Source organism: Poromitra crassiceps (genome assembly GCF_964638095.1).
Source record: "Poromitra crassiceps genome assembly, chromosome: 13".
Lineage (NCBI taxonomy): Eukaryota > Metazoa > Chordata > Actinopteri > Beryciformes > Melamphaidae > Poromitra > Poromitra crassiceps.
The window spans coordinates 10,964,930-10,977,802 of record NC_139644.1 but is presented as its reverse complement, the minus strand read 5'-3'; the positions used below and the strand labels follow the sequence as shown (position 1 = coordinate 10,977,802).

Sequence of the window (12,873 nt, the reverse complement as noted above, 5' to 3'; positions counted from 1 at the left end):
GAAAGAACCAACTGCAGAAGTATTGAGGCCATGATCACCCAGCGCCAGCTGCAGTGGCTGAGGCACGTGGTGATAAGGATGCCCCCATGTCGACTACACCTGCAGAGTGTTATACGGCCCAACTACACCATGGTCAACACTCAGCTGGAGGACCAAATAACCACGACAAGGAACCAGATGAAGAACGCTTTGAGGAAGTGCAAGATCAGACCCGAGGAGGACCTGGAGCATGTTGCTGCTGGCCGTAGCACTTAGCGACCACTGTGTTAGGGATAGGGTTCATACGCTGGAGACAGAGGACAACCAGAAGACAACCAGAAGAAATGCAGCCATGGTTGCCACCACCACCATCAACCACCACCACCACCACCGCATATACATGCCCCACCTGCAATAGAGCTTGTGGGTCCAGGATGGGACTGTTCAACCACTAAAGATCTCACCATTAGAGAAGTGGACGTCATCATCGGATTTCGATGGGCAACCAAAGAAGGAGTCGGAGAAGAAGGCCACCCGAGAGCCATCAGATGGGCAGGGGAAGCGGAAATAGGGCTGGAGGAGAGCAGGGACGAGGACGAGGAGAGAGACGGAGGATGGAGAGGGGTGCTTGGCTCCGGGGCCGAGCTGTGTGTTTGGAGGGTGAGGGTGGTAGGAGTGGGAGGGACCGTGGTAGGAGTGGGAGGGGCCGTGGTAGTGACTGACACATTCTCTACAGACAGACAGACAGACAGACAGGGACGGGGATAACACACAGACACTATTATCTACAGCATGCAGCACACGTCAACACAGGCTTTGCAGGGCTTTCTAGCGAGGTGACCAGGGGCGGACTGGGATCATAATTCAGGCCGGGCATTAGATACCAAGCAGGCCAGGCCCATACGGGCCGACGCGCGGGGTGAAAAATTTGGGCCGTTTGAAGCCCAATTTGGGTGTTTGAAGCCAGATTTGGGCCATTTGAAGCCTAATTTGGGCCGTTTGAAGGCCAATTTGGGCCGTTTGAAGCCAGATTTGAGATGCACCCACTTTAACCCTGAATAAAGTAATAAAACCACTAGTAAACCAGTAGGCGGTGCCTGGCCTGCTGTTCAGTCAGTGGCCTGACTGTGGACACCAAAAAAAAAAAAAAAAAAAAAAAAAAAAAAAAATTGCAGGCCAGGCCAGGCCAGGCCAGGCCAGTCCACCGGGCATTTGCCCGACGCGCCCGATTATGCAGTCCGCGCCTGGAGGTGACTATTATGTGATGAATGTGACATGAAAGCGTGCTCAATGATCATTGGATGAGAGACATTATCTTGTCCCTTCCAATGAGCCTCTTTTTGGTTGGTTGTTCATGTAAATCAGACTGAAATGTTACTTCTTAAAGTCGAGCTGAACCCAAAAATGACTTTTCTTTTCTTTTCTTTTAGTTCAAATACCTGGGTATGTAGTGCACCTATTTAATACCAACAAAGTCAACGTCAGATCTTTACACCAATGGTTCTCAAAGTTGGGTCCGGGGACCCTCAGGGCTCCTTGAGGGGGCTCCAGGGGGCCCATAGCAAAAAGGGGAATCACAATGACAGAATGTATGACTGTTTCAGTCATGGGTTTCATACATTCTCTGTAATAAAACATCTAAAAGCAAAAATCTTATCAGTTGGGGGACCCTGAGACAAAATCTTATCAAATGGGGGGTCCGTGGTTTAATTTTGCGTCAGTTTAGGGGCGTCCTTGATGTGAAAAAGTTTGAGAACCACTGCTTTAATTTACACCTCCTCTTTTAAAATCTGTCCAAACAGCGAGGCTCTTCCGCGAGCAACATCCTTTCTGCTGTCTCGCTTTAACCTACAAATAACTACATGTGACTTCCTGTGGCATCGCTGGACGTATGTATAGTCGGAGATGATGGATGAACGGCCTAGTAATGAGGGAGCAGGTGTTGGAGTGACACAGTTTCGGTGGCCAGCAGGGAGAGCGGAGTCATTAGCCGGATATAAACTCACCCCAGGTTGAGGCCAGCATGTGTTTGGTGGCGTCTAGGTGGCCGTCGTTGACCTCCGGCCGGATGCCCAGGATGTGACACATCAGCGGGTAGATGTTCACCGTCTCGAAGGGCCCCACCTCCAGGTTCTTCCGAAAGGCCGGGCCCGCCGCCCTGAAGAAGGGCTTCATGTCCATCTCGGTGTTGTCGAAGCCGTGCTCGCCCTTGTTGAACTGAACCGGAAAGTACTGCAGAGGGAAGGATGATACAGCTTTGCATGACCCAGTTACGTGGTAACTTTTGTTGAGGCGGTGGTTTTAGTTTAGTAACAGGGCACAACGTCAACCCCCAATGGAGGGCTTGACTGTCATCCTGCCGTACTCCCACTCAGACAGCAGAGGGAGGTATTGGCCAGCTGAAAGAAGGGGTGTCCATACTCTTAAAATCAAGGCCTTTTCTCTCTCCATTGTGTGCCGTGCCTTGTTACACTACCAAGTAAAGAAAGACATGCATCGTCAGCGGTTGAATGTGATTTTGTCATATTAGAGCATTTTTACCCATCACTGCAACTGCCATTTTCCTGAAATATACATTGTAACAGATAGATTCCATCGATCACTTTGCAGCAGAAATGACATTCAAGCATCAAACTTTATATTATCATGCTTAACTGTATTTATAACAAATGTCAGAATGTCGAGTGGCCGATTCTCGACGATAAGACTTTGATCAATTTCAAACAAAGCGGCCATAAACAGCGATATAACACAGAGGCAGTTTGTGATGCAGGTCTTAACCGAGACTAGGTTCAGATAATCCATTTCGTCTGTGGTTGCACAGACGGAACTGATTATTCTCTCCACATGCAGGGTTTCAAAACATTGATCATTTCAGTAATTTACTCTCTAAACTAAGTTGAGATTTGATAGCTCTCAGTATTGAGTGATACATGCGCTTTCAGTTGCAAAGTTACTGCACAGTGGAGTGACTACTTAGTCATTTAGTGGAGCCAAATGTAAATGCTAATTTTGAATTTTGAGGCATGAATAGCTTCATGAAGCATTTGAGAGCTCTGCATGTCATCAGCCAGGCCTGGATTATCCTGGGGACGTGCAAATGCACTTGATTAAAATTGTAATGTACTAAGATTAGAATTTAACTCCTTGTTTCCGGTCCAAAAGATTCCATTTTCTCCATTGCCTACTAGCAAAATGATGTTAGTCATTCTTCTCGTATCCATCAAAATAAAGAGAGGGACAGTACAAAACATAGGATTTGATGGCTTTGGCAAGGGTGCAATGGTTATCCTTGTGCAACACTTGGTGCAATAGATTTGATATATTTTATTTCGATCTCATTAGTTGGTTATAATGCTGATGCAGAGTTTGTGTCGGCATATGCCAGAGCGAGGGTGCAAATAGTGTGTGTGTGTGTGTGTGTGTGTGTGCGCGCGCGCGTGCGTGTGTGTGTGTGCGCGTGCGTGCACGTGTGTCTGTGTGTGTGTTAGGGGGGGATGGAAGGGGGACTCTATACTGTATAGTTGTATTTGTTTTTATGACTGCTTGTGTACTTTTGCTGATGGTGTGTTGGACAGAACCATCTGGGGACTCGGAAGCCGTTTATAAAAGGGCATGCGCTTTAAAAAAAAATACCTGGCAGGTGATTGGATGAACCACCCGTCTATCATCGTCTATTACAGGTTCACTTCTGGCTGTCGTCACACCTAAATCCCGCCCATAGCTGCCTCAACGCTGATTGGTTGGATTCAAATGCATATCTGGCAGCATGACAAGATGGATTTGATTGTGATGATTGTGATCTCGCAAGGTTATACTTTTGCACCTTGGCCACCCGAATTTCCATATCTGGGATGATTAAGTATACTTCTTGACCTTGATCTTACTAATAAACATAATCTATCTTGATTTTTTAAAGAGCAGCTAATGGTTTATTATCTTGAGAATTACAGGCAATTGTTAATGAGTTACAGGTACTACCATTACTGCATGCCATTTGAATCTGTCTTATAGCACCGTAACCTATTTATGTTTTCTTATTTGTTTATTATATATTATTATTATTGCCTCCGCCAAGGAAGTCATGTTGTCAGTGCCATTTGTTTGTTTGCTTGTCTGATTTTTGGCAGGATTATGGAAAAACTACTGGGCCGATTTTCATGAAACTTGGTGGAAGGGTGTAGCATGGGCCGCGGAAGAACCCATTACATTTTGGAGCAGATCTGGATCAGACCCACAAACAAACAATTCATAGAAGACTGGACTATTGCCCTTGGCCAAGGTCTGCGCACTGCGAATGCCCTTCTAGTTTTCCATGTGTTTTAATGGCGTTAGCTTCACACATTGCCAGCCCCAACTCGCAGCGAGAGGTAACTGTTTGAAAAAATGTCACTTCAATACCCAGAAATGCTAAAGCGATGTCAGTAAAACTGCACACAGCAGGCTCATGTTTACTCCCCCAGCCGGCCTGTGATGCTTCATACCAAAGGAAACCAACGAGATGAGAGAGGAAAAGATGTAACGTCGGTGAGTCCAGCTTCCTCTGGACAGAGCGCTGCTCACTGCTGTTCAGGAGACCGTTCATCCCTTCATGTGGTCAAAGATTTCCAGCCAGTTAGCATACCTGACACCAGGATGTGCATTTGGGCAAATGGATCTCAGTGAATGGTCATGGGACACTCTATGTGCTGCAGTCACACTTTGTTAGCCTGGTAAACCATCCTCACATTGTGTTTCATTCTACAGGTCAGTCTGGACTCCCTCCCACCACCACCGATTTCCACAAATCACAAAGTTCACAGGCCAATCAGGGAGCTGCCCCCGTAGTTGACAATGTAACCAGCCAATCAGGAACGTCTCCGGCAAAACAGTAATGGCTGGCTGCTCCCGAAGCAACAAGCGGTAACATTAAGGAAACATAGTTGTTGCAGAGATCGATTTTCTCGACGGGAAAGACGTTTTCGCCGTTCCTCCGAGTGGCTTCGGATTGAATTTGGCGATGCTGATTGGCTGAAGGAGTTGTCTCCCGAGGCAAGTGGTCCCACCCACTGCAATCGATGGGAGCGGCTGGAGGTCCAGACTGATGAGAGTGAAACAGGATGTGAGGTCACGTGGTCAGGATGGTTTTACCAGACTACCACTTTGTGATTTAGGCCGATGAAACAGGTGCATTTTTACAAACAATGTTTGCCTGTTGCAGCTTTAAGGCTCTCTGTGAGGACAACAACACATCCGTGAAGCATCAATAGAAAATTAAATTCCATCTCTCTTACCCACCCCATTGATTAGATATCCAGGGTCGGCCCACAGGACGATGGGAAGGATGCGGTCATGTTTGGAGAAGTGGAGGCGCTCTGGCATCTCCTCCTTCTTGTAGACATGCAGGTGGGGATGGGCCCCCTTCAAGGCGTTGTAAACCTTGTCCAGCCTGCCCGGCTTGGGCAGCAGCATCCCGGAGGGTCCGAAGTCCACCAGATGGAAGGACAGGTCCCGGAAGGAGAAGCCGGGGATCTTGTACAAGGTGATCTCGTTCACCTCGGGCGCGCGGTAAATGGTGCTCATGCCGTGGTCCGACGTGATGATGATGTTAAGGCGGTCGGTCAGCCCGCGGCGTCCCGCCGAGCTGCGGATGTAGCCCACGGTCCTGTCCACCTGCTGGACCATCTCCCGTCGCTCCAGGGAGTCGGGCCCGTATAAGTGGCCCGTGCTGTCCGGCTCGCCGAAGTACATCGACACGAAGTCCAGGTCCTGGTCTCGGAACCAGCCCATCACCTTGTCCGCGTTCTCGCGCCACGCCGTCTCGTTCCCGTAGTCGTAAAAGCGCGGCTCCACCTCCCTCACCGTAGCGGTCTCTCCCTGGTAACTGGAAGCTGTGCCTGGGAAGTGAAGAGAGCCAGCCTTCAGGCCCTGGAAGGGTAGGGGGGGGGGAGAGTAACGTGAGGTCACACAGACATGAGATACATAAATATGACACATGCTCTTACATAGCTACATGCTTACCGTTCTCCCACTGCATTCATACTGTCACACAAGCAAGGCATATAATAACTAACTAACTAACAATATCTGGAAGGTAATTTATTTACTTTGACCCACAGCTGAACTTCTGGGCACCATTGCAGCAGCAGTTGTTGATATACTAGCCATCCAGAGAGCTGTGAGCTCGTTGCTGCTGCTACAATTGAGCTGAAATCAGCCAGCAGGCATGAGAACAGGTGAATGGCTGCTGAGCGGCGCAAACAGTCTCTTCTAGTGATAAGATGAAAATGGTTTTGCACAGACCTGCCTCTGCGCCGTGATCCAGATCGGCAGAGAGCCATTGTCCCACCACTCGTTCACAAACTGAGTCAGATAATAGGGCTTCTTCTGGAAAGTGGTTGTGTTGAACCACATGTTGTGGATCACCCCGTGGTTCTCAATGTAGCGCCCTACGGAAAAAAAGAATGGCTGTCAGTCGGCGTGCCCCTCATTATTCAGAGTGTGTGACACATTCACATTAAAAATTCTATCAACTTTACAGGCTGAGTGGCATGACGCTTTTGGACAAGGTCTTAACACCAACATTGGAGATTAGAGGAATTTAATTTCAAGGAAGTTAAATTTTCTTTTAACTGGCACTGATGATTTGAGAGTCAAAATAAGAAAAAGGAGCGGGGAAATTCTCCCCTCATGTCATCCAAGCATAATCATCTTGCTCAGCTATAAAAGCTGTTGGACCCTGGGACATTCAATTACAGCTAATTCCCTTTTTTTTCCTCTCGCTTTTTCCATCCTTGGAAAATAAACTCAGAGTGGTTTCCTATTCAGTAATGACCGCCATGATATGCACCGCACGTCCTCTGCCGCACGGCCGCGTGCCCTCTGCCGCACGGCCAGGCCCCTATAGAAACCATAACCCTATAGAAACTAGTGATGCACGATGATATCGCATGATTTAAGGTCTTTATCGGTATCGGCCGATAAAGGCTTTAAAATGACATATCGGCATCGGGCCCAAACAAAAAATGTAGCTGATATGACAGGCTGTTAAAATTATGCTTTGAATATACCCAAATGCTCGATGCTTGACCAAGTGCTTAACTAAATACTTAACGAAACTACTTTGTTTGAAAGAAAATGTTATCTTGCAATAAAAATATTCTAAAAAAAATATATATATATGGCATAGCATGTTTTACATAACCGAAGTTGAAGTAGTTTTTTTTATATTTTGCCCAGTGAATGTGTACATTTTGAAAAGCATTGCATTCATGTGTGCATCTGCCAGTGGGCCTTCACAATAAGAGCAGGCATAATAATGTGTTAATTCCACTACAGGAGAGACTTCATGTTTCGATGAAAAAAAGTGCACATCGGCAATCGGCCAAAAGAGTCGGACAATATCGGCGTATTGGATATCGGCATAAAAAAAATCCATATCGTGCATCCCTATTAGAAACAAAGGCTTTACCCGTCAACAGGGTGAAGTGTGAGGGGCTGGTGATGGTGAGGAAAGGCGGGGTGACGTATCGCGCCTTCACTCCCTCCCTGGCCATGGCGTCCAGGTTCGGCGTGTCCACATCGCGGTCGTAGTCCCACCGGAATCCATCGAAGGATATCAGCAGCACCTTCTGCTTCTGCCTGCGCTCGGCTACTGGTACTCCCAGGGTGACGGAGGCCCAGAGGAGGCAGAGACTCACCGTTGTCCACAGCATGGCCAATTTTGCCGTTTCACAGGGATCTTCACTGATTCTATCCTCCGGCTCACAGCGTCCCAGTTAAGGAGGACCCGCCCCTTGGCATCTTACCTGAGCAACACCCCCCCCCCCCCCCCCCCACCCCCTTCCCCCCTCCCGAACCAACAGCCATTGAGCAAAGTTTCTCCAACTTATCTTATCTGCTAGATTGGTGCTGACTTATTTATCTCAGCACATTTCTGCACGCGGCTCGATTATGTTTATGAGACATTTTTACGACTGGGAGCTGAGTTCACAGTGGATTCCCCCGAGCTCCCCCCCTCGCCTGTCGCGCTATTGAAGGCTGGCAGTAAAGTAGATTCATCTGTCTTGGCACCTCGGGCTGTTTGTTTCGCCCCTAACTCTTTGCTGGACGCTGTCTTTCTGTTTGCCTGCCTGCCCCGGCCTGTCTGTGTTGCCGCAGGTCCCCGTGAATCACTGAAGGGGGGGAGTGACACTTTGATGGCTTTCACCTTGAGTTTGGATGGGACATGATCGATCTGACACCTGGAAAATGAAGGTGAAAATGAGAGTATATATCGCTTCATCATCGGCCGGCGGTGGTCTCTTGGGGGGAGAGAACACCCTAATAGACATATTCATTTTAATAATGTGTATTTTAGCCTCAGGATATGGTTAAAATAGCCTTTAGATTCTACATTGATTTCTCCCCCCCCCCCCCCCCCCCCCAGCATTGGCCAGGACAAACCGTTCGGCGCGTGGACCTCTGTCTCCTCCAGTGTCTCTCTCTGCTCAGATCATACTCTCAGTGTTCTTGTCCAGACATTACATAATCGCTGCGTTGTGATGTAACCTTATCAACGTCCATCAGATTGCTAGACAAGCTAACACTTCCATTTTCCCCCTCCTCTTTGTGTGTGTCCTTGGCAGAGGTTCAAGGGAAACGTCTAATCTTCATGGAGATAAGGGATAACACTCATCAGCTTTCATTCACCTCATTCATATTCATGAGATTTCCCATATTAACTCCATCCAGCTAGTCCAGCGTCAGCAAGATTTGGAGGAGTGTTTTTTGGACTGTTGAGACCTGAGTGAGAGTCTCAGATCTCAGCTGTGAGAACTTTGTCAAACACACACACACACACACACACACACGCGCGCGCGCGGGCGCGTGCGAGCGAGCGCTGAACTTGGGGGGCTGAGCAAACTTTATCTGACCCGACTCGATTCGGCACATAATCTCCACAGGGATTCTCGCATTTTCTTGAAGAAGAGGAAAAAGTTAGGGTTTTGCCTTTAGCACTCCCTGCTGCCCGTGCGCCACCACTGCACTTCACTTTCCCCACACTGAAATCCTGGCTGAAGTAGCAAGCTTACATAACAACTTGAGAGAGAGAGGGAGAGAGAGAGAGAGAGAGAGAGAGAGAGAGGGGCGGGGAGAGAGAGCTTGAAGACCATGTATCTCATTTTTGTTCATTATGAGAAATGTATATGCACGTGAAGAACATGTCAGATCTTGAAGTCTTTGCTTTACAGTAAGAAGAACATAAGAAGAACATAGGCGATATTGAAGTCTTTGCTTTAAGAGGAACCTCTTACTGTAAAGTCATCTTTGGTTTTATGACACAGTATTGTTCCCTCTAATCTTAGTTCAGATTTCATGATATCTTTGGATCCTTGTGTAATCATACAATCACTATACAGCATAGCATGAAGTTCACATTACAAAGTAGGCTTGGCATCATTTGAACATGAATAAAATGGCTGTGAGATTTTGAAAAGTATGCGACAAACTACGACTGAATCTGTTTCAACAAGTTTTTAATCTGCCCAGCTGAATAACAATAAAACCCAGCTGAACAAACTTGGAGAGTAAACCAGTGAAAAGGCAGCTATGTGTTTCAGTGCTGCATGACTGGATGTAGTGATTCGTTGAAATCTTTACACAGTCGAACTAAATGTGACGAGTGTGTAAATCATGCTTCTCTGAGCACCGCAGGGAGGACGTCCTTTTGTAATCGGAAGGCGGAAGTCCCCGACATGTTGGTGTTTCAGGGGAAAAGTGCATGGAGTTTTAGAATGTGGATTTCGCTTAAATGCATAAAAAATAAGGTCTGTGGTTAACTCATTCTCTGCCAAAGACGTACTCGGACGTACTTTTTACAATGGCGTTCTGTGCCAAAGACGTACTCGGACGTACTTTCATGTTTTGGCTGTTTACATTACATCAGACACTTTCCCAGCCTGTGACATTGTTTCAAGTCAAACTGATAAAAGCAACCCGCTAGTTTAGTATTTATGGGTGGGGCCTGTGGTCGAAACAGAGTCCGATCCAGAGTTCTCGGCTGGCGACGATGGCGAGGAAGACGCCAGCGTTTTGTTGTTGCTACGAAGGCTCCCCTTCACAGCGTTCTGACACGGATGAATCGGAGGAGGAGAAATGGGTGCCACTTGGAGCGATGACGATGGTAAAAAGTAGCCTATTTTTTGTATCGCGTTTGAGATGAAATGATCACACACAACATTCGAGTATAATTGTCATGCATTGTTTATAACTTATGCCGCCGGCATGACTCGCTTCTCACGTTTCCTCTTGCCAGCTTGCCAGCTTGAGAGCTCTGTCACACTCAAGGGAAGGGGAATCACATGGATACGTCAAACCGCGTCACACGTCCCCAGCAACCAAGGTGAAACATGTGTCACATAAACATTTCAAAGTTTACAGCACTAACGTAGCTATTGTGTGATCTTCTGTGCTAACGTTAGTTATGAGAGGTAACGTGACAGCAGGTAACGTTACAGCACTCGTTATTCCTGTGTGTGTGTGTGTGTGTGTGTGTGTGTGTGTGTGTGTGTGTGTGTGTGTGTGTGTGTGTGAGTGAGAGAGAGAGAGAGAGAGTGTGTGAGTGTGACCACAAGGGTTCGTTCCATTTGTTTATGCTTTTATCAAGCTAAGCTAAAAATCCACATGGCAACTGTAAAATACATTCTCTTATTTTTTATTTTTTATTTATTTATTTGGGAAAACAAATACTGTATATGTCTGATGTGTCACTGAGGCAAAAAATAAAAGGCTCAAAAGAGAATTCTGCTTGAAACGGTGTCATTCACTAAAAACCTATTTTTCTCCTATTTCTGTTACAAAGGAGGGCATTTTTAGTGAAAACAAGCTAACTTCCACTGCTTGTAACTAAACAAGGAAACATGGTCGAGTTTCAGTTTTTTACAAGGGGTAAGAAGAGAGTCTCTGCTTTATTGTGAGATATGTTGTGTAATTTTATTCCTAGCACAGAATATTCTGTGGGTCCTGGAAGATCAGGAAATATGCTCAAAATCCTGGCACTGGGAGCACACAGACCGAAATGACCCTGGCAGAGAATGAGTTAACAAACGTTTATGGGAGCTGGTAATTTGTGTTCAGCAGGATCGTCGTCACAAACGTGAATCACTTTTATGACTTTTGAAGTGTTTTCTGAAAATCGTGTCGAAAAAACGGCGCATATTTACATTTCGAAATTCATAAAAGTGATTCACGTTTGTGAAGATTATTCTAGGCTCCATTGGCCTGCTATTATAACATTTAAAAAAAAGCATAAATCGTAAACTGCAATTTCTCAAAAAGTACAAGAGGTATAAAAAACGGAACACGAGTAATACATTACTAGAAGTGGTGACCTGTTGAAAGTTTGAATGGAGTTTCTAGCTTGAAGGAGTACAGCAGTTAGAGTTCAAAGAGGGAGGGGTTACAGACTTACAGTGTCTGGTATAACAGGAAAGGTGAAAGTTGACTAAGCTAGCCCAACTGTTATTAGAGCACAGAGCAAAAAGGAGTGGGACTGAGAAAAGGTCAATTGCCATTGAAATGGCAATTTAGTTCATTGAAGAAACCAAGTATCACTGGCAAGTATATTGGCAGAAAATGTCAGAGGTCAAACAAGGCTGAACGCAAAATATTGATCCAAAAAATATTGATCAAAACCCATGACTACCTAAATATAGTCTGAGTAGAATAGCCTATAAGACACAAGGTGAAATGAGTGGTAGTGACAGTGTATGAAGGAATCAAGGGCTTGACTTTTGCATTTTTCTTTGATTAGAATTCCTTACCTTCTTCACTTCCCAGGTTCCTCTATCTGTGTCAAAACCTTCCCATCTTCCTTACTTCAGCTTTCTTCAAAAACCTGGACTCATAATTCTGTCCTACATTTGCAATGATAAGAATCATCATAGAATTTTGAAAATTCACTTGCAAAAACCCAAGTGTGAAGGAGGGCTGGCCCTACAAGTGTTTAGGCACTAGTACTGGGTTGCCAATGTCAGGGCTCTAATGTTTTGGCGGCAAGGGACTCCTAGCAATTTAACTCTCGGGGCCCCCCTGTGGCTGAAAATGGAGGCCATATCACAAACTCCTCTCTGCCACCAATACTATTTTCTAAGCTAGCACAGCCTGGGACTTTACAAAGCTTTGTAGGGAAGAACTCAGTCAGAATTTTAAACCAAGTTAGGAGTGCTTTGAGTCTACCAGATGTTTCTGTCATCACACCAATTTGTTCCAATTGTTCTTTTTTAGCTCCTTGGTCAGACAGAAACTACCGTGCCTGGAGTGAGAAGGGTCTGGTTTCCATCAGAGACCTATAGATGGTCATTTTGCATCCTTTGATCTTCTGAAGGGGAAATTTTAGTTACCCAACATGCACTGGCTCAGATACCTACAAGTCAGAAACTATGTTCGATCTAAGATTTGTGATTTTGAAGTGATCCCAAATTAACTTTTTTTTTAATGTTTTGTCAATTCCCCCTCACTCCAGGCATCTTATCTCTACATTTGTGTGTCTGTTTGATGACTTTATCAGAAACCCCACTGGGAGGATTAAGGAGGTGTGGGAGGAGGAACTTGGTGTTGACTTGTCTGAGGCTATATGGGACAGGAGTCTGTCTGTAGTTCAACTCTGCTCAATTAACAGCAGACACCAGCTGATCCAATTTAAGGTCACTCATCGTCTTCACTATTCCAAGTCCAGGTTGCACAAGATGTACCCTTCCGTCTCACCACTATGTGATAGGTGTCAGGTGTCAGAGGGTACACTATCCCATGCTTTTTGCTTTTGCCCTTCACTGTCTGGATTTTGGGCCAAAATATTTGGTACTCTAAGGCCTATGGGATAGCCCTTCAGCCGGAGGCGGAGCTCGCCAAAACAATATGTATTGTTTTGTTTTG

General features: G+C 46.1%; 1 protein-coding gene across 1 annotated transcript; it reads right to left on the bottom strand.

Moving 5' to 3' along the window:
* Positions 1-423: 423 nt before the first annotated feature.
* On the bottom strand, positions 424-7,673 carry LOC310788341 (ectonucleotide pyrophosphatase/phosphodiesterase family member 7-like; the record flags this gene model as incomplete). Its single annotated transcript, XM_083649911.1, has 5 exons — positions 424-707; positions 1,986-2,211; positions 5,257-5,886; positions 6,262-6,407; positions 7,430-7,673. The coding sequence occupies 5 exons, from the start codon at positions 7,671-7,673 to the stop codon at positions 424-426; spliced, it is 1,530 nt and encodes a 509-aa protein (XP_083506037.1).
* Positions 7,674-12,873: the final 5,200 nt, after the last annotated feature.